The 22,344-nt window shown below is 45.4% G+C and overlaps 1 protein-coding gene across 1 annotated transcript in view; it reads right to left on the bottom strand.

Annotated features, from left to right (window-relative positions):
• The window catches only part of LOC108538805 (guanylate cyclase 2G-like), a 45,217-nt gene that overhangs the window by 10,234 nt on the left and 12,639 nt on the right, over positions 1 to 22,344 (bottom strand). Inside the window, 10 exon segments of the mRNA XM_017887101.1 lie at positions 3,492 to 3,666; positions 6,293 to 6,448; positions 14,396 to 14,467; positions 14,986 to 15,024; positions 15,026 to 15,091; positions 15,802 to 15,885; positions 18,104 to 18,190; positions 18,192 to 18,242; positions 19,812 to 20,008; positions 20,705 to 20,813. Coding sequence (XP_017742590.1) covers positions 3,492 to 3,666; positions 6,293 to 6,448; positions 14,396 to 14,467; positions 14,986 to 15,024; positions 15,026 to 15,091; positions 15,802 to 15,885; positions 18,104 to 18,190; positions 18,192 to 18,242; positions 19,812 to 20,008; positions 20,705 to 20,813 — 1,036 coding nt within the window.

Below are 22,344 nucleotides of genomic sequence, written 5' to 3'. Positions count from 1 at the left end.
TGATCAAGGTTAACATCAACAGCAATAATCAATGAAAAGGACAATTTACCTGTACAGTCATCCTTCAAAACACACAAACGCCAAACCACGAGAAAAGAAAAACAAATCAGACAAATTCCACATGAAAGAACTTCTACAAAATATCTGACCAGTACTCCTCAGAAGTGTCGAGGTCATTGAAAATAAAGTCTGAGAAATTTTCCCAGAGAAGCTTAAGGAGACATGATGACCAAGTGTAATGTGGTACCCTGGGTGGGGTTCAGAGACAGAAAAAGGACGTTAGGCAAGAACTAGGAAATCTGAATAATATATGACTGTTAGTTTAATATAATAAAAAAAATACAGGTTACAAAACTGTGCATAAAATGTTATCTTGTTTAAGTGTACATGTTTAACGCCTAAAACTATTCTGAAAGTATGTGCATTAAAAAGCACTCTAGGAGCCAGGCACAGTGGCTCACACCTGTAATCCCAGCACTTTGGGAACCCAAGGCAGGGGGGATCACTTGAGGTCAAGAGTTTGAGACCAGCCTAGCAACATGGCAAAACCCCATCTCTACTAAAAATATAAAAATTAGCCAAGCATGGTGGTGGATGCCTGTAGTCCTAGCTACTCAGGAGGCCGAGGCAGGAGAATCGCTTGAACCCGGGAGGTGGAGGTTGCAGTGAGCCGAGATCACACCATCACACTCCAGCCTGGGTGACAGAGATTCCATCCCAAAAAAAAATACTCTGGAAAACTGTGTTTTACTTCCCAAATGAAGTACATTTTGAGACATGAGACAGCAATGGCTTCAAAAGCAGTGACTGAATTACTATGGCATCTTCTGCTTTCTGTGTTTAGCTCTAAGAAATGAAAGAATCAGAAAAATGATACAGGACTTCGAGAGCAAATTCAAACCCACGGGTCTGCACTTCAGAGAACATGTGTGAATTACCTAGTAACTTCTAGCCAGCTGTTTCCATCCTATAATCTTTAACTGTCTACTAGATATGTTAGCACTGTTGCTCATTTGCTTTGGCAATGTGCATCAGAATCGTTGGGGAGCTTGCTGAAACACAGATTTCTGGACCAATTCCTCAGGAGTGGGGCCTGAAAATGTGCATTTCTGACATGTTTCCAACTGATGCTGATGCTGCTGGTCCAAGGACCACAAGGACCAAGGTCAGTGCCTCTCAAGCTGAGGCTTTATCAGCATCACCTGGGAGGGTGATGGAAACGCACATTCTCAGGCCTCACCCCAGACCTCCTGAGTCAGAAACCCCAAGTGTGGAACCCAACAATGTTGTGTTTTAACCACCTCCCGGTGATTCTGATGCCCGCCACGGTTTGAGAACCATAGTCTTGCGTGCCCAGAGAATCAATAGCTACTCCGTTCCCAGGACAAGCTTTGTTTGTAGGAAAGCGTCAGAAGTTAATTGAAGAAGCGTTTGCCCATAAATTAGGTATATACTGTACTCTTCCTGGTTGCAGTCCTGTGAATACATAGTCCCATGTAGCCAGCTCTCAGTTAATTTTGTGAGCTCAACAATGAAGGGGAAATACACTGATTGTCCACAGTATCTTCCCTTACAGAACCCAACTGGCAAAACTAGGCGGTGATGAGGCTGAAGGACTGTGGGTGGGCTCCTGCCTGGGCTCAGTCTGGGAATATTTGTGTGTGTGCTTGATGCCAAAATTAGATGCACTTGGATTTTGAGTTACCGTTTTTGGATTAATCTCACCTCTGCTTTATTTAGCTGGAAATTAGAAACTGGAATCTGGTCTAAAAGCAATTGCATATCCTCACAATGGGCTCCTGACTCAAAAAGTCTCCAGGTAATAGATAATGATCTAAAGCTGAGGTTTGAGATAGGCCACTGAGGATAGGCTAGAAATGGTAGGCAAAGCAAGAAAAAAAAAATCAAGAGAGAAAGTGGGTTGAGTTTACTTAGAAACTCACACTCACATGTGTGCACACACACACTGGTATCTTCTCTCCAAGCAGCCTGAGCTGCTACATATTAAAATCACGCCAGGAGCTTTGAAACCCTGACACTGAGGCAGCACCCCAAACCAATGATATCAGAATCTCGGGCTGAGATCCAGGCATCAGCCGTTAAGAAACAATCCAGCCAAAAAAAAAAGTCTGAAAATATCCTTTGTAAGTGGACAACTGAACAGCATTTATCATGGATTTTAAATATATTTAAAATGTATTTATCTTCTCAATTTCATGGCTACAAATCTAGCCTGAAGAAACATTCACCCATGTGTGCAAAGATATAGAGCTGCTCATTGCAGCAACTTCCAAAATGTGTATCAAGGTACCATTTATGGCATATTCTCACAATGAAAAATGTTGTAAGCCCTTAAGAAAGAATAGGGCAGATGTGTACATAGGAATATGAGGCGAGAGGTGCCCAGGGAGAGGGAACAGTACACACAAAGGGTCTGGGGTAGAAATGTGTCCGGAGTGGTAGAAACATTTCCATCACTCCAAAGTAAACCCCTTGCTCATGAAGCAGTTTCTCCCTGTTCTCCCAACCCCCAACCCCTGGTAACCACCACCAACCTGCATTCTGTCTCTATGGATTTGTCTATGTTGGAAACGTATGAAAGTGGCCAGCATGACTGAAAGGAGTGAGCCATAAGAGATGACAGTAGGAAGGTATAGTGGGCTGAATCGTGGTTCCTAAAGGGAAATGTCCAAATCCTAACCCCCAGAATCTACAAATGTTTCCTTATTTGGGAAAGGGGATATAAACCAAATATGCAAATAGAATTAAGGATCTCAGGTTGAGGAGGTCATCTTGAATTATAGGGGTGGGCCCCAAATCCAATGACAAATGTCCTCATAAGCGGCACAGCCAGGATAAGTATACAGAGGAGGAGACAATGTGAAGACAGAGCCGGAGGTTGAGGCCATGTGGCCACAAACCCAGGAATGCTGGGGCAGCCACCAGCAGCTGGAAGAGGCAGAGAATGGAACCTTCCCTAGAGCTTCCGGAGGGAGCAGAGCCTTGACAACGCTTTGACTTTAGACATCTGGCCTCTAGAACCACCAGAGAATAAACATCGGTGTTTCAAGCCACCAAGCTTGTGGTCACTGTTATGCCCCCCTAGGAAACTAATCCAGAAGGCCACAGAGGTTACACGGTTTCAAGGCCTTCGATGGTCTTGTTGGCCATGAGGAGGGCTTAGTTTTCACTCCTCAGATCGGAAGCCAAGGGAGGATTCTGATAGAGAAGTGACATAATCTGCCTCATTTTCTAATAGGATCCCTCTGGCTGCTGTAATACAATAAGTTATATAATTTGGGGTCCCTTGATTTTTTTGGTAACCAAAATGGAATTCATTCTCTAATTTAAATGCGAGGGAAAGAACATGAATTTTTCAACAAAAAATAATGGAATAAATTGTAAATTAATAAAACAATTAATTTTAAAAACCAGCATTTCAAAGCTAGCCCACACAACCAAAACTTCCCAAGTAGGTTCTCCCGCTTTACCATCCGGTGCCTCATGGAGGTCATCAGAGGGCCCATGGTCCCAGTGGTGGATCAGCTCCCTCATCAGAATGGTGAAGCTATAAACATCTTCTTGTGGGGTACCTGACCAGGGCACCTCCGGGAGCCGCAGCAGCTCCAGAGCAGTCCAGTAGAGCTCTGCCAAGCAATGGGATGTCTGCATGGAGTGAGGGTGCTGCTGGTCAAAACTGGAAAAGCCACCCCTTCATCCTTGGGGGCATAGGAGAAAGGAAGGCATCCAGCCCTGAGCCATCAGCCCCAATGATGTCTGATTTGAAGAGCAAATAGGGGTCCGTGTGTGTGAATATGGAGAAAATCAGCAGGAAGGATGTGCACTAACATGTTAATCGTGGTTTACTCAAGACTAAAATTACAGCTGGTTTTCATGTTCATGTTCCTTCTCTGTATTGCCTTTATTTTTAAAAACAATTGTGGTATGATTCATAGAACATAAAATTAACCATTTTAGGCTGGGTGCACTTCACACCTGTAATCCCAGCACTTTGGGAGGCCGAGGCGGGAGGATAAATTGAGGTCAGGGGTTCCAGACCAGCCTGGCCAACATGGTGAAACCCCTCATCTATTAAAAATACAAAAATTGCTGGGCATGGTGGCTCATGTCTATAATCCCAGCACTTTGAGTGGCCAAAGCAGGAGGTTCACCTGAGGTCAGGAGTTCAAGACAAGTCTGACGAACACGGAGACACCCCGTCTCTCCTAAAATTACAAAATTAGCCGGGCATGGTGGCGCATGCCTGTAATCCCAGCACCTTGGGAGGTTGAGGCAGGAGAATCGCTTGAACCCAGGTGGCAGAGGTTGTGGTGAGCCAAGATCACGCCATTGCACTCCAGTCTGTGCAACAAGAGCAAAACTCTGTCTCTAATAAATAAATAATAAAATAAATAAAATACAAAATTAGCCAGGCATGGTGGAGCACATCTGTACTCCCAGCTACTCGGGGGACTGAGGCAGGAGAATCACTAGAACCCAGGAGGCAGAGGTTACAGTGAGTCGAGATCGCACCACTGCCCTCCAGCCTGGGCAACAGATCAAGACTTCATCTCAAAAAAAATAAAATAAAATAAAATAACCATTTTAAATGAACAATTCGGTGGCATTTAGCACATTCATAATGTTGTGCAACCACCACCTCTATCTAGCTCCAAAACATTTCCATCACTCCAAAGTAAACTCCTTACTCATGAAGCAGTTTCTCCCTGTTCTCCCGACCCCCAACCCCTGGTAACCACCACCAACCTGCATTCTGTCTCTATAGATGTATCTGTCTATTCTAGATATTTCACACACCTTTTTTTGCAGTGAAGTCTAAAGGCTTATGTCATTATAGGTCACAGTCATCAAAAGAAAAGATAAATATTAGAGGATGTGGAAGGGGAACTAGGACAGCTGCTAGCAGGTCTCAGTCGGGCGTGGTGGCTCACGCTTATAATCCCAGCACTTTGGGATGCCGAGGACAGCAAATCACCTGAGGTCAGGAATTCAAGACTGGCCTGGCCAACATGACGAAATCCCGTCTCCATTAAAATTACAGAAATTAGTCAGGCGTGATGGTGTATGCCTGTAATCCCCAGCTACATGGGAGGCTGAGGCATGAGAATTGCTTGAACCCAGGAGACAGAGTTTGCAATGAGTCAAGATTGCACCACTGCACTCCAGCCTGGGCAACAGAGTGAGGCTCTGTCCCATAATTAATTAATTACTTAATTAATAATAAAAACAAAATTTCTCCCCTTGTCTTTTTTTTTTTTTTTTTTTTTTTTGACAGGGTCTCTAAAGGCTGGAGTGCAGTGGCACAATCACAGCTCACTGCAGCCTCGACCTCCCAGGCTCAAGTGATCCTCCTACCTCAGCCTCACATGTCACCACACCAGCTAATTTTTCTTTAAGTATAGGTATTGGGGGGAAGTCTCACTATATTCCCCAGGCTGGTATCAAACTCCTGGACTGAAGCAATCCTCCTACCTTAGCCTCCCAAAGTGCTGGGATTTCAGGCATAAGCCACCACTCCCATCCCCCTTGTCTTTCTGTAAGACATCATCCCATCATATGTTATAGAAACCTCCCAAATTGACACAAAAAAGCTGCTGGTGACATGCTGCTCCAGCAAAAAGTGGATCGGGGCTAAGAACATTGGTCTCAAAGGAGCCCAGGATACATGCAGAGGTAACAATCCAGGGCATTCAATTAACCGGACAGGTAGGAAGAGTCATTGAACCCCACTTGGCACATATGGAAGGGAAAAGTGGACTTGAGGCAGTGGTTTTGTCTTCAGATGCACAGAATTTCTTGGGAGCATTTAAAAAACAATTCAGAGGCCAAGACCCCATCTTCAGATATTCTGATTCAGTTGACAGTTGGTCGGGGGTGGTGGGACCAGGCACCTAGAAGACAGAACTATAGAACTCGATTATCTCTAAAATGTCTGACAAATCTTATGTTCTAAGCTGAGAACATAGGATAAATGTGGGAAGGAACAAAGAGAATTAAAGAGACGGGCAATCGTTGCTCCAGGTGGCCCAACTAAGCTAGGACGAGAACCAGTCTCCAAACCCAGACATCACCCTACGAACTGGTGCCACCTGCAGAGACTTTTTTTTTTTTTTTTTTCTCTCGTTCTCCTCAGGTGAACAGAACAGCCAGATATCAAGAGCTCCAGAGGAAGGCCCACGTGTGGATACCTGCACAGATGAGCATCAGGAAGCAAAGGTGGAGCTAGGAACCTCTGGCCATGCTGCCAATAGCTAGTGGGTGCAAAATCAACCACTGTCTCATCATATGTTCTGTATGTCCGGCCACACTTGAGTTCCCACAGCCCGAATCCTGACAGCTTCACCTGCAACCGATCATCCACCAGGCAGTTGGAAGGTTTCAGGTTGTCGTGGGAGCCCAGGAAGCTCCTATGGAGGAAGAGCATGCCCTGCAAGGGTGAAAATGAGCAAATGAGGGAGACCGGGTGCTGATAACACTGCTGGAAGGAACCAAGGCAGAGACAGATGGGCAGAAACACAGACAGAGGCCTGGGCAGGGGATGTGCCCATCTCTGTGTTCATTTGTTCAGGAGCCACCAGCATAGCTCCTTGTCCCTGGAGTCAACTGGGGCTGGGACACCCAAAATGGAGAAAACTATTTCCAGCTCCTCAGTGTGAAGCCAAGAAGGCCAGGCCAGCTTAAAATAAATACATCCTAGTGATCAGGCTAGGAGGAGTAAATCTGTAGTGTTAAATTGCTCACAAGAAGTCAGGACCAGAGCCGGGATATAAACCCAGGTGGGACTGGGTTAGAAGCCTTGCTTCTAAACCACTAGATTTTCCTGTTCCCTGTGCCCTGGGTGATGGGAGAGAAAAAGGGGGAGGAGGGAAGAGGGAGGAAGGACGGTCAAAGCACATACTCCCCCTGCACAACTACACAACTCTAATGTGTAATTACACAATTACACAACCTAGCTGAGAAGGGGCAGTGAAGTCATGTGTGGGAGGGGCTATGAGGAGGTCCTGAAGAGGAATGGGGTGGGGGGAACATCCTGAACAGAGAAGCGAACCCAGGGACAGGGTCTTGGGCCTCTTGGGCACCAGTGACATAAGAGTTATAAAGAGGCTGGGCATGATGTCTCATGCTTGGAATCTCAGCAGTTTATAGGAGACCGAGGCGGGTGGATCACAAGGTCAGAAGTTCAAGACCAGCCTGACAAATACGGTGAAACCCCATCTCTACTAAAACTACAAAAATTAGCCAGGCATGGTGGCTAATTTTTACATGCCAGACACCTGTAATCCTAGCTACTCGGGAGGCTGAGGCGAGTAGAATACTTGAACTCGGAGGCAGAGGTCTGCATGAGCAAGGATCGTGCACTGCACTCCAGCTCTGGGCAACACAAAGTGAGACTCCGTCCTCAAAAAAAAAAAAAGAAAAAAAAACTGCCGGGCAGCCGGGGGGAGAGTCTTGCGTGGATGCTGAAGACTCTCACCACTCGGCGCTCAGCCTGGCGAACAGAGCGGGCGACTCGTCTCAAAAAAAAAAAAGATCAAAAAAACTGGGGCGCGGGGCAGAGCTTGCAGTGATCTGAGCGATGCGCACCACCTCTGCAACCCAGCGCGCTGGGCCCGCAGAGCGGGACTTTCTTCTCCAAAAAAAAAAAAAAAAAAGAAAAGAGTTGATGAAGAAATTATTTAGACACTTAGTGAGTGTATGGGAGTCCTCGGTACGGTTTTCCTTTAAATGAAAAGCAGCCCCTGTCAGGCCTCTGAGCCAAAGCTCAGCCATTGTAACCCCTGTGACCTGCACATATACGTCCAGATGGCCTGCAGGAGCCAAGATGGCCTGTAGGAGCCAAGAAGTCTGGAGTAGCTGAAAAACCACAAAGAAGTGAAACAGTCAGTTCCTGCCTTAACTAATTAACCCACCTTATGACATTCTACCATTATGACTTGTTCATAGCCTGCCCCGGCTGATGAATCAACCCCGTGACTTTCTTCTTCTGGACAATGAGTCTTATGATCTCCCCACCATACACCTTGTGACCCCCTCCCCTGCTAACAATAGATAACCACCTCTAACTGTAACTTTCCACTGCCTACCCCAGTCCTATAAAGCTGCCCCTCTCCTATCTCCCTTCACTGACTCTCTTTTCGGACTCAGCCCACTTACACCCAAGTGAATAAACAGCCTTGCTGCTCACACAAAGCGTATTTAGGTGGTCTTCTATATGGACACACATGACAGCCCCCAAATCATTTTCTTTTCTAACAAAAAGCAGCCTGTAGAATAGAGCTGCAGACATAGAAAGCCAGGCTAGAAGCTTGCATGGGTGAATGCCTGCAGCTGTGCTAACAGGAAAGGGGCTATCTAGGGAGTAGCCATGTTCAGATAGGGGCTCCGTGGTCCCTTTTCCTTGTAAACCACGTATACAGTAAGGAGCAGGCAACATGGTGCCAGGTGGGCAAAGACTTCATTTGCATAATAGAAGATTAAGGTGGGGCAGCCAGCTTCATCGCTGGCTACGTAAACGTCACACCTGGTCCAACCAATCTTTCGGCCCTATGTAAATCAGACACCGCCTCCTCAAGCCAGTCTATAAAATCTGGTGCACTTCACTGTGGACCCCCTCTCTCGCATAGAAGAGCTATTCTCCTTTCTCTTTCTTTTGCCTATTAAACCTGTGCTCCTAAACCCACTTCTGGTGTGTCTGAGTACTCGATTTCCTTGGCGTGATACCACGAACCTCAGATATTTACCCCAGACAACAACCAGCTTCACCAGCACAGGGGGGCACCTCTTCCTCCAGTAGTGCTTGACAGGCCAAGTCACTATCCCACCTGAGCCAGAGCCCTGAGGCCAACATTGCATTAGAAATATGGGATAGGAGCCAGGCATGGTGGCTCATGCCTGTAATCCCAGCACTCTGGGAGGCTAAGGTGGGCGGATCATGAGGTCAGGAGTTCGAGACCAGCCTGACCAACATGGTGAAACCCTGTCTTTCCTAAAAATACAAAAATTAGCCTGGCATGGTGGCACACATCTATAATCCCAGCTACTCAGGAGGCTGAGGGAGGAGAATTGCTTGAACCCAGGAGGTGGAGGTTGCAGTGACCTGAGATTGTGCCATTGCACTCCAGCCTGGGCTACAGAGTGAGACTTCGTCTCAAAAAAAAAAAAAAAAAGCCTCAAGTTGGCTGGGCGCAGTGGCTCATGCCTGTAATCCCAGCATTCTGGGAGGCCGAGGCAGGTGGATCACTTGAGGTCAGGAGTTCAGGACCAGCCTGACCAACATGGTGAAACCCCGTCTCTACTAAAAATATAAAAATTAGCTGGACATGGTGGTGGGTGCCTGTAATCCCAGCTGCTCTGGAGGCTGAGGCATGAGAATCGCTTGAACCCAGAAGGCGGAGGTTGCAGTGAGCCTAGATCCCGCCACTGCACTCCAGCCTGAGCAATAAAGTGAGGCTCTGTTTCAAAAAACAAATAATGACAACAAAAAAGAAATATGGGATAATACAGAAAACATCCAGGAGAATGGATACATGCCCCCAGCCCTGCCCCAATCACTCTCCACCCCCTACCCCATGTTCCTTTATCAAAGTGCCTTATTTGTTTTTAGATGGTAACGTTGAATCACGTTTTGAAATTGCCGCCCACTCAACTGGACCTGGAGGGGCCTGGCTGGGGTTGCCTCTGGGACTTCCCCAGGGAGGCTCCAATAGGCTAAGGTCCAAGCTTGAAGTCCGGTGAGATCTGTGTCTCATCCAGAGTTCCCTCTGATTCCAGCAGGAGACCTCTCCATTCAACAGAACATCCCTGATACACACAAGGTTTTTTCTGCTTTCCTCCTGCCCTTGCTAGTTCCAGGCCTACCTCAAGTATGAGATATTTTACAGTCAATGATTTTACATTCCAGGATTTTAGCAAAACTCCTTCCATTAGGGTGAAAACAACATGCTGAGGGATGCTTGGAATCCTGGGTGTGCATTCCTCTCTAAGAGATGGCACACATGTCTTTATTTTCTATCTTGATGGAAATGTATGATTTTTATGTATATTGTCACAGAGCAGATAGAGCTACGAAAGGATTCATTATTTACATGTCAGATTTTATACACTTTTGGCAGCTCTGAGACAGGAATAACACAGGGTGACCGCAGGAGAACAGAAAATTCCAGGTCTGTTACACATGGCTAGCAAAAAGGAATTGAAATAGCTGCATAAGCTATTATTTTCAGGGCTGATAAGAGCCTGAAAAGAACAGGGTGTGGGCCAAGCAGGCTAAGACCAACTGGACCCAACATGATGCTGGATTTGGCCTAAGTTTCACCTGGGACCTTATTATAAGCTCATTAACATACTAGGTCACACACCCACCGGTGCCACAACAGTTTCAGGAATAGCCATATTTGATGTAAAAATGGGTAGCACCGCAGTTCCCAGAAATCTCCACCTTTTTCCAGGAATCCTCATGAATATTCTACCCCTTGGTTAAAGAAACTCAAGAAGGTAGAAGCCTCAAATCCCATTGCGCACCTCTTTCTTGAGTCCGCCCGCACCCCCCTTTCCTGAGTGTGCACTTTTCACTTTGCAGTACATCTCCATACTTGCACTATTTTCTGATTTATCCTTGAATTCCTTCTCACAATGGTGTTAGGAGCTTTCACACTGGCTGGGGTTGAGGTCCCACCAGCATTTGGGGACCTCCCCTAGCCCGCCAGTATCAGTTCAATCATCTGTCTGTTAGCTACATTTCTTGCCCTACTGGAAATTCCTGGGTGGCAGACAGGGCTCCTACCTCTGGGCCCAAATCTGTACTCTCTGGTACTTAGCAGGGAGGAAGGATCACATAGAAGAGCAAACACAGCCTTTGGAGACAGACTGGCTACAAATCCCAATCTGTGTCTTATCAGCTGGGCAGGTGACTTCACCTCACTAAGCCTCACTTTTTCCCTCTTGGAAATGGAGATCATGTTACTCCAATATTACTATGATTGGAGCTAAAAATGAATTAATAATGGAGTTCATTGTTAATTATTGAGATCACTGTCCAATAGAAACATAATACAAGCCACATGTGTATTTTTACATTTTCAGCAGCCGTGTTATAAACCAAACAGGTGAAGTGCATTTTATAATGTTTTATTTAACCCAATGCATTGAAAAATCTTATTTCAGCAAGTAACCAACATAAATATATTAGCAAGATATTTTATATTTTATTATTTTTGCTAAGTCTACAAAATCCAGTATAAACTTTATAGCACATCTCAAATTGAACTAGCTACAATTGCAGTGCTCATTATTCACATGTGGCTGGTGGCTATCATATTTGGACAGTGCAGACTTATCCCATAAGAGTGTTGGGGAAATTAAAACAAGAAAATGTACTTCTTTTAATACCAGTAATAGAATTATCTATGATCGTGATAATACTACTGCTGCTACTAACAATCAACATTTCCTGGACGCCTGTTACAGGCAGGGCATGGCACTAAGCATTTTGCATACATTAGGCCTCACACAACCCTATGAGTCAGGTACTGATGTTATATTTACACACAGGAAATATGAGGCCCAGGGTTGTTAAGGTCACCTGGCCAATAAGTGGCAGTAAGGGTTCAAACTCCAAAGACAACTTCTATACTGAACTATCCTTCATCCTCTTAATCCATCGAGACTTCTCTTACTTAGACATGAAGCCCTATTTGTAACTCAAGGAGAGTATTATACTCTACAAACTCCTTCCCAGGCTTGCCCAACTGGGTTGAACTTTTTGGGGACAGGACAATGAGGTTCATTCGTCTGTGCCTCCTATGCCCAGAATCGGGTCTGATCCAAATTAGGCACTCAATCAATATATGTTTGTTACTTTGAAATGTCTATGGCATCCTAGAGTCCCTCTGATACCTGATATAGAGGAGGTGCTGATCAAATAGACATCGAGAGACTTGTTTCCAAAGTACAATCGCCCTCATGGAGCTTGGCCCAATGCCCAGACTCATGGGAAGGCTCTAAGAGAACATTACATTTTCTGTTACTTGCAATCCCCTTTCAAAGAACATTGGCAGAGTAATTAACCTCAAAGGTCCTACCTGTGCCTTGACCTAGCCTATTGTGTCATCAGTAGTGACCCTACATGATCCCAGAATGTGCACACTCGTCTCAGGAGGTAATGATCCTGCCAAAGCAAAAATGCCAAGCTGTCCTCTGTTTTCCTGGCACAGAGTAGAGGGTAGACTCAGTGAGCTAGAGTAGGTGATGACCACCAGGGAGCTCTTCCCCTTCAAAGTGCCATGCCCACCTGCCATAGCGTTTTTCCAGAGAAACTTTTGGGTTAATGCTTCTTGAAATCTGATGCCTACACTAAAGAGGTCAAATCTGTTAGTCATTCATGGCTTGGTGAGAACTTACTAGCTTACTCTTCACTTCCAAAATAAATGATGTAGGCTATTTTGATGGGGGCAGGAGGCAGATAATTGGAGTCCAGAATACTTCTCTATGCTTGGTGGGAAGAGAAGGGAAAAGTGGGTGAAGGGAAGGAGAGAATATTCCAGGGTAGGAAAAGATGCCATGTCACATCCTCCCAGTTTACAACCACTGCCACTTAAAGAATTGTATATGTACATCTCCAGACTGTTTTATTTTTCCGTAGATTTTAAGCCATTCAAAGCTGGAAACAAGTCCTTTCTTCCTACAAAAGTGACCAGAGTAGGATAAACTCTTAACAGATGCTCAATAAAATTTTAATGAAATAATAACAGTGGTGGTCCACAGTTGCCAGTGAAGACCCAATCACAGAGACGCTTCTGTTTATCGACTTTGCTTGACAACAATCTGCTGGCTTCCTGCTAAAGCCTAGGAAATCAAAGTCTCACAGAGCTATAGGACTCAGCTCCCTAGAAACAAAAAGCAATAAAATCCTTGTTGAAGGAAAGCCCTTAGACTTCAATTGGGCCAAGCTCATTCATTCTATCTATGTGGAGGTCGAGGTCTAGAGAGGGGAAGTGTCTTGGCAAAATCACTCAATAAGTCGGTGGCCCATTAATCCAGGAGGGCACAGCCTGTGTTTCATTCTTTTTGCCCTCTCAACACCCAGGTGAGTCTTCCCCACAGGAGTCTGTTGGTTGATTGACGGTTGGACTACTGACTAGCAGTGGACCACCATCCTTCACTGTGCTGCCCATGACTGAGAGGTTTCCTCACCAGACTGACTCCCAGGTCACTGGCTTTGTCCTGGTGGTAAAAGTACAGGCAGCAAGCTTAAGAAAGAACAGCTGGATTTAGCGCAGGTGGGAGAGAGCAGCCTCAGGATGCTGGTCCACACTGACATGGCTCGTCCCATAGCAAATCTCCTCCCACTCCTGCCCTCTCCATCCCTCATCATCAGCGGCATACCTAGGGCATGGCCTTTCAAGACAGTGTCACCTTGGGCTTTGGATCCAGCTGCCACCTCTCAGCATTTCCAATGCTTTCCTGGCCACAAGCAGGAATTGGTCTCTCTCCAGCTCCCTCTGAATTACCCCTCCCCAGCCCCTAATGGGCTTCTAGATGTGAGACTGACTTCTCCCTGTGTTAAAACACAAAAGCAAGCTCTCGTGCTTCCTACTGAGAGGCAGTATGGTACAGTGGGTTAAGGGTATAGGACTTGAAAATGGCTGGGTTTGAATCCCAGCTCCACTATTTCATAGCTATGAGACTTCAGGAAGGTCATAGGAACTTTCTGTGCTTTGTGTTTCTTTAATCTGTAAAATAGAAGTAACAATAGATCTACCTTATGTTTTTGTGAGAATTCAATAAATTAATATATACAAAGTACTGGAAAGTGCCTGGCCCAAAGTAGGCACTCTATATATTTTAGTGTTACTATTATTCCCTTCTTCTTTGCAGCCACCATAGCCGCCTGGGCCAAAGCAAAGATTCTACCTCCTCCGATCAGCATCTCTGGCCCACCTCTTAGGTCAGCAGCTTTGTGGTTAATGTGGCATCCCCATTTCCTAGGGAAAGAAATCAGGGGCTAGAGAGCAGGGAATAATCTCAGGAATCACCTCCCCCAGTCCGATTTATAATCTAGTGATGAGATGCTCTTTGAGATAGAAAGTTCTACCCTACAATGTAAATATTCTGCTCTTTTCTGATTGGGTAAACTTAGCATCCATTCCAACTTTAGTGTAAAATACTTTCCTCTCTCTATATTTATTTGCAATCAGGGAAGAAGAAAAGAAAAAATCGGATAGAAATGATAGATTTTAGAGCTGGAATCACCTTGAAGAGGAGATCTGAAGAGGTCCAACATTTTCAAGAAGAATTACAGTTCAATTAAATTCAAGACAGAGCAACTCAAAAATACTATCGCATTTATTCTTTGGTAAGTTTATGTTATACTCACATTGACTATGTCATATGCAAATGAGAGTTTGAATATCCAATCTATTTCATGATGCGAGTTTCTCAAAACATCCTGAAAAACACAGTTATTCAAAAGATTCCTAGTGACTCAACATGAAGCACAGTGAGCTTTAATGATTGAACAGATTTGACTGTAACATAGCTTATATTTTTGGCCAGAGCTAACACAATGTGGGGCAGAAGACTTTACACCTAATAACTGGAAATCTTCCCAGGAGATACCATAACCTGATTCAATATTGAGAATGCACGCAATCTCGAGTTTAACAAACACTTCCTTGTTCCTGACAGAAAGCTATCATCACATACCATAATAGGATGGGCCCAGGAACACAGTTCAAGAGTAGCCATAACATCTTAAGAGAAGAAACCAAGCTCAGTTTCCCCCCAGAACAAAAGAAGCAGACACTTGGCTAATTTGATTCCCAGAAGGCAGCCTGACAAGACAATTCAGGTCTTGCAATTAGACCAGAGAGGAACTGGCCTTGGATGAATAGCAGAGGTCACTGAGAAACTTCTTTATTATCTATCACTAATCAAACCTAAGGTACACTTTACTGTTTTCCTTACCTTAGGACTTCCTTTTTTGCAATACTGAGTGACAATGCAGAATGTTAGGTGGTTTGGCACAAATACCAAAGAAGGGAACAATGTTCTCATGCCTTAATTCACCCATCTGGAAATGATCATGGTTACAATAGCTCATGTATAGAGTGTGTCTCTATGTCCAGGACCATGCTGTGTGCTTTGCATATTTTCAGTCAATTCTTATAAAGACCTTGTTAGATAAGAACTGTTACAGATCCCATTTTACAGATGAGGGAACTGGCACTGAAAGGTAAAGTAAAGTAATGCCTATAAATGGCAGAGCTGGGAGGTAAACCCAGGAAGTCTGTCTCCAGCAAATAAATCAGAGGAATGATCAAAGTCTAACCTCAGCCATGGGGATTAACTCAACCACGTCACAGTAACTGGACTCAGCCCTGCTTCTATGCTTATGGCTGTCAGTGCCAGTGTGGGGCCCACAGCAGATCACAGAGAAGGAGCAGGAAGTCAGGCCCATGAACCTGACTCACTCCAAGGACCAGGCTCAAGGATGGCAGGCAGGCAAGCAGCCATCACAGACATAGAGGATGAAGGGCCAGAATCAAGGCCAGGAAGAATGATGGGAAAGAAACAGAGGTAGGAGTGATCGCAGGTTCAGGTGCCTGGGAGAGGCCAGGGGTCTGAGATTCAAAGCCTGGGCTGTCGAGGGGAGGAAGAGGTAGGTCACGTTAAGGGAAGCAGCCTCCCGTCTCTGCTCCTTTGGGACCAGGGAGCTGGCAGAGGAGGGGCAGAGAGCATCACTGCTTTGTCTCTCCACTGACCCTGGGCAGGGGGCCTCACCAGCTGTATTTCCTGTAACACAGTCAGCTTCCTAACCCAGGCTTCTGCTTGGTGACCACCATAGCAGATGGCCATGTGGTTTCCCTAGAATCAGAGAAAAAGTGGAATGTTCTTAACTCAGGATGAACCAGAAAAAGCTCCACTTAGGGCTAGGGAGGGGAGCAAGAAAACTGGAAAGAAAGCCACCTAGGAGCCAATCATCAAGCTCCTCACTGCCCAAAAAAAACCCCTTTGGTGACCCTGTGCACGGCCAGGCACTGAGCTAGCTGCTTAACATGTAAGATCTCCTTTAACTGGCATCACAGCCCTGCGAGGTAGGTATGATTGGCCCATTTCCAGATGGGATTGTTGAGGTTACGAAAGTTGCCCAAGTTGCATATTTGTAGGTAGTACAGCCAGAACTTGAAAGTCTGACTCCAAGACTATGCACTTTCTATTATATAATAATATCCCATTATCATTCAGAGGAAATAGTGAGTTACAGTGATAAGTGTAGGTTTGGAGTCAGTTGCCTGATTCTAAGCCCAGTGCTACCATTTACTACCTGAACAAGCTTGAGTTGTTCTTAACTTCTCTAAGCCTTTATTTTCTCATCTGTAAAATGGGATTGAAAATAACACCAAACCTAAAATAAGTTTTTTTTAAAAAAACACATCCATCTCATAAGGTTTTCTGAGCATTAAATCAGTTAAAATACCACTGGTAACTCAAGGCCTGGTACATATTAAATTTTCAGTAAATGGCATATTTTATTTGTATTGCCTATGGAGTCTGCTTTTAGAGAGTCACTTAATCAGGCATCACAAAAACATATCATAATGTGGTAAGAGCTGGATAGAAGAAGGCATAGAATCTGGACCCAAGAGAAGGTAAGCCATAAGAGAAGATAAATATCAACCAAAGATCTTTCATGTTTCGTATGAGGGCAATGGCAAAGGACTCAGGACTGTGATGGGAGGGCCATGGAGGAAAGAATGCCTGGGGGATGAAGAAAAGGATTCTTGGAGGGGTGATGATTAGGCTGAACCTTGAATGATAAGAAGGTTCCACATGGGTTGGGTGTAAGGGGAGTGGCATCGTCAGAAGGTGAAACATACATGGCAAAATCAGCAAGACCAATTGGGTGAGCACAGGATTTAAGGCAGGGGGAAAAAAAGATTAGAAAAATAGGTAGGGACTATCGAGTTAAGAGGCTTGAGTCCTTTATTAAAGAGTTTGGGCACTATCATGCAGGCAACAGAGGTGGGGAATCCAGTGATGGGGTTTGACAGAGGAAAGAGGAGACATATTTTCGGAAGATCAATCAAACAGTGATATGCTATGTGTTGCTACTTCCTTCTTTATGTGGCCGCGTGACCACCACATAGAGTTTTGTATGGATGGTGGTCCCTGAGGTATTTGGTAATATCCCAGGAGGTTTTTGTAGTTTCAGAACTCAAGTAAGCAAACATTTAAAAAATCAAGTTTCATTGCATAGGGGATAATTTGGCTCTAGCCTTTTCTAACCCCAATTTAGAGCAATGAACAATTCTTCCCTTGCTCAGAGCTTTCTGCCCTTACTCTCTGGGACCCCCATTTTAAAGAATAAATACAATTTCGTACATACTCTTCCCCCAAAGGGACTTGAATTTTGGAAGGATTGCTAGGTACAGGCAGCAATCATGGTCTGGGTGTAGGAGAGAAGGTGAGAAAGGACAAGCGGGAATTATGTTCCAGGCTGCAGCAGCAGTCACTGTCTATACCACAGAAGCACCAGGCCCCACGACTGATTCATCCATGCCAAAGTAACAAGGATGAAATAATCCACACTCTAGGACTGCACTGTCCATTCAGGGAGCCACTGGCCACATGGGGCTATTTAAATTTAAATTAATTAACATTAAATAAAATTTAAAATTCAGTTGCCCAGACACACTAATGTTCAGTAATCACAGGAGGCTAGTGGTCACCTTATTGGACAGTGCAGATCTGAGACATTTCCATCATCACAGAAGGCTGTATCGGACAAAGCTAAGTCTAATCTAGAAGCCAGCTTGGGAATCACCTAGAGGATTCTTTAAAATGCAGACTCTCAGGCACCACACCAGACCTATTGACCCAGAATCTGCATTTTAATAAGAGCCCCAGGTGATCCTTCCGCACATTAAAGTTTGGGAAGCACTAGTCTGGAGTCACAAGACCACCTTGGCTTTTGCTTAGAGAACGTTCTCCTATTCAGAATGCCCCGCCTGGCAGAAATGATGCAGAGAACAGGACAGAGATACACTAAGATCTATAGGCAACCACCTGGCCTCAGAAATACCTGATAAAGCCCTATTGGGGCATAGAAGAGCTCTTCCCCCTGCTGGCTCTTGACAAAAGAGCTGAGGTCCACAGAAATCATCACACTTAGATGAGTTACTGTTGATGCCTCTTGACACAGATGTGCCTCTCTGGGGTGGCTGTAAAACAGGAAATGATTTGGTCACTCTCAGTAGCAAGGTCAACTACTAAAGGGAATGCATTTTATAGAAGAGGAAGCCGAGTGCTAAGGTTAGACAGTTAATAATAAGAGAGTCAGGATTTGAACCCTGATCTTTCTGACCTGCTACGTGCATCACTCTAAGACAGCACCGTCCCATCCTCCATGCCCTCTATGGCATCTGTACCACCATGGAGGTGTAGGTTAAGAGGGAAGGCTCTGAGGTCAGACTGCCCAGACTCAAGTTCTGGCTGTGGCACTTAATTAGATGTGTGGCCTGGAGTTACAGTCATTTTCTTAAGGAATATCTAACCAGGTTGTCTCTGTTTCATACCCTCGGTGTCTCCCAACACCTAGAAAACATCTTCAAAGCATAGGAATCTTGTTTTCAAGGAGAATCTTATCTGGAACCCTCATGTAGAAATGAGGTAGATTAAAGCAGAGCTGCTTTGGTGGAAGAGGAAAGAGTAAGTCTCTGAATCCCCAGTGACGTTTGGAGATGAGTTACTAATAAATCGCAGTCAACTGCTCTTAGCATGTTGAAGCCTCCCTGACTTGGTACCAGCCAAGTTTCCCAGCCCTGAGGATCACACATCTCGTTATATCCTGTGTGACTTCACTTTTTTTCACCACTTGCAAACTCACTCTTTTCAAATGTCCCCTCCTCTCCAAAGTCTCCCAGATGCTGAGACCTTTAGTCCCTCTATCTGCAGGGCTTCCGTCTCACTGTGGAAACACCTCTCTGACACCTGCCTCCCTCTGGAGGCATCTCATTTGTGGAATATCCCCATGCCTTGTATGATGCTTGGCCTGTAGTTAATGGCCAAGCAAATGAACATTACTGTATTAGTCATCAATTGATTAAAGGAGTTAATGTGGTTTTGAAAATAACTAAATCCGGCCGGGCATGATGGCTCATGCCTGTAATCCCTGCACTTTGGGAGGCTGAGGCAGGTGGATCACCTGAGGTCAGGAGTTCAAGACCAGCCTGACCAACATGGTGAAACCCCATCTCTACTAAAAAAAAAAAAATACAAAAACTTAGCTGGGCGTGGTTAGAGGCACCTTGTAATCCCAGCTACTCGGGAGACTGAGGCAGGAGCATCGCTTGAACTCTGGAGGCAGAGGTTGGAGTGAGAGCTGAGATCGTGCCATTGCACTCCAGCCTGGGCAACAAGAGCGAAACTCCATCTCAAAAAAAAAAAAACAAAACTAAAAGTAAAATAACTAAATCCTCCCCAGGAGACAGCTTTAATATCTGAACAGTATCTACAGTTCTCACCCACAGAGTAACAGAGCAAAGGGAACTTTAGAGACTGTCAATCATTTGCAAGTGTTTAGAAACTGAGTCTTGGGGAGGTAAAATGACATTCTCAGATTGAGCAAGCAAGTGGGAGGCCTAGAACCAGAACTCAGGCCTGGAGACTCTTCATGAAGTATTCACTTTATAAATTAGCCTCTTGCTCTTATAAGCTCCTAGATGAGGCACCTTCCACAAATCTCCAGCAGTGACCAGGAAAGGGGACGTCTGGGTCATATGTGGCCTCACCTTGTTCTGGGGAAGAATGATGATATCGTCAAAATTGATTTGCCACCAGATGTCTTTGTTTTGCCTCTGCAGTTTTCCCCTCTGCATCCTTAAAATCAGACCTATGATGGCAGCCCCCAAGACAGGAATCAGGATCATCATTGTGAGAACCACAGCAGTCACGCCCGGAGGGTAGAGGCATATTACCCAGGCCTTGCCTAAGAGCAGTAGCATGTACATCCCTGCCCAGCTGGGCCCTGCCAAGCAGGCTCCTCAAAGGCTGTCCTCCAGAAGGTCTGGGTTAGGACACATGAAGTCTACTCTGACTTGTCTCTTCCAGGAATTTTTCCCCGACTACCACCCTAGTTCCCATTGGAACTGCATTCACCTCCCACTTTGTATAGAAAGTTCCACTGCAGGGAAATAATAATGATGACTTCTAACTCCACCACCAGTGTTTCCTGAACATTTACTGTGTGTTCTCCTTAGGGTGGTTCTTCAGGCATGATCCATCTAATTCCAGGGCTGGACTCCTAACCACTGGGGCACACTCCTCTGCCCAGACTCTTTCAACCTCCCTAGAGGTAAAGTTCCTGAGACTCGAATCTCAGGCACCAGTTTCCCTTACAGCAGTGATTCTCCGCAGGGGAGGAAGGTCATTTTGCTTCCTACGGGATATCTGGCCATATCTGGAGACATTTCTCTTTGTTCCAGCTAGAGGGCTGCTACAGGCATCTGTGGGTAGAGGCCAGGGATGCTGCTAAACATAATATACAGGAACGTGTGACTTGAAATGCCAGGCTCCCCATACACAAAAATTATCTGGCCGAAAATGTCAACAGTGCTGCCGGCCATAGAGAGACCCTACTATAGAAAGTCTTTCCCTGCTACCTTCTCCAAGCAGCCACACTTACCCATCAAAGCAGGCTCAGTTTCACAGAGCTCATTATAAAATCCACAGCCAGATCTGTCTTCAGGAAGGGAGCCAGGGGTCCAGGCCATATTGGAGAAATTCCTTGTAGTCTTTAAAAAAAATAAAGGTCAGTGTCAGCTCAATTGATTCTATTTGACTCTACCTCATGTATAGCATGGACAACGGAAAAATGCATGTTATTTGCAAAACTCAGGCCCTGGTCTGTCAATTCAAACTTCTGTCCAGTTTGCCCAACTCTCCTAGGCTCTTCAAATCCAGCTTTCAAGTAATCTCATTCAAGGAAGGCAATATCTTTTTGCCGTTGAAATAGCTTCCTCAATCTTTTGACTTAAACCATGTCTGTTTTGGCTTAAAAGATGACATGCCAAGTCGATGCTGCTGGGACTTTCGCCTGTGTTTGGTGTAGAGAAATCTTGTTATATAGCAGCTTGACATTTCACAGAACAAAACATCTCCTTCTACGTGGAGTGTGCCTGTTCCCACAATACTAAGGACCCAGTTTGCTATGGTTACTTTGTTTCCTGGCCCATTTTGGTCCATTAAAATTCCATAAGAGAAGGGGAGAAAAAAGCCTCAAGTTGGCTGGGCGCAGTGGCTCATACCTGTAATCCCAGCACTTTGGGAGGCTGAGGTGGGCAGATCACCTGAGGTGAGGAGTTCAAGACCAGCCTGGCCAACATGGTGAAACCCCGTTTCTACTAAAAATACAAAAATTAGCTGGGCGCAGTGGTGCGCACCTGCAATATCAGCTACTCGGGAGGCTGAGGCAGGAGAATCACTTGATGTTGGGAGGCAGTGGTTGCAATGAGCCAAGATTGTGCCACTACACTCCAGCCTGGGCAACAGAGCAAGACTGTCTAAAAAATTAAAAAAGCCTCAAGTTGAATCTGGATTGGAGGTAGTAGCAGTGGGGGTGAGTGGAAATTGAATTACATTTTAGGTTTCCTTTTAGTTTTCTCATTGATTTGTAGCTGAAAGAACAAAAAAAGAGCTGGGTTTTTTTTTTCCCTTAGGGATTCCTGGGTTCTGGGAACCCAGGATGGTGTTCTGGTTGCTGGTGTCCAAACGTGTCTGGGAGTTAGGATGTCTAGGTGAGCCGTTTTGGGGACTGCAAACCCATCCCTTTGAGGATGCTGTGCTCCACCACTCCCTCTGGGCCCAGGGCCTCTGCCCTAGACCATGGCCAATGGGACCACTGGTTGGAACACCAGAGGAGAACCAGGCCCTGGTGGAGGTGCAGTTAGTGGGTACTCTGTTCTACATTGAAATCTGAAACGGTCAAGCCATATCCTCAGTCAAGGGAATAAAATCACCTTAAAGGCCCAAAGTCTATCTTCATGTTTTTTTTTTTTTTTTTTTTTTTTTTTTTTTTTTTTTTTTTTTTTTGAGACGAAGTCTCGCTGTGTCGCCAAGGCTGGAGTGCAGTGGTGCGATCTCGGCTCACTGCAAGCTCCGCTTCCCGGTTTCCCGCCATTCTCCCGCCTCAGCCTCCGAATAGCTGGGACTACAGGCGCCCGCCACCGCGCCCGGCTAGTTTTTTGTATTTTTAGTAGAGACGGGGTTTCACCGTGTTAGCCAGGATGGTCTCGATCTCCTGACCTCGTGATCCGCCCGTCTCGG

This window comes from Rhinopithecus bieti, unplaced genomic scaffold (assembly GCF_001698545.2).
Source record: "Rhinopithecus bieti isolate Rb0 unplaced genomic scaffold, ASM169854v2 scaffold_13348, whole genome shotgun sequence".
NCBI lineage: Eukaryota > Metazoa > Chordata > Mammalia > Primates > Cercopithecidae > Rhinopithecus > Rhinopithecus bieti.
The sequence above is the reverse complement of the archived record's forward strand: the minus strand, read 5'-3'. Positions and strand labels throughout refer to the sequence as shown.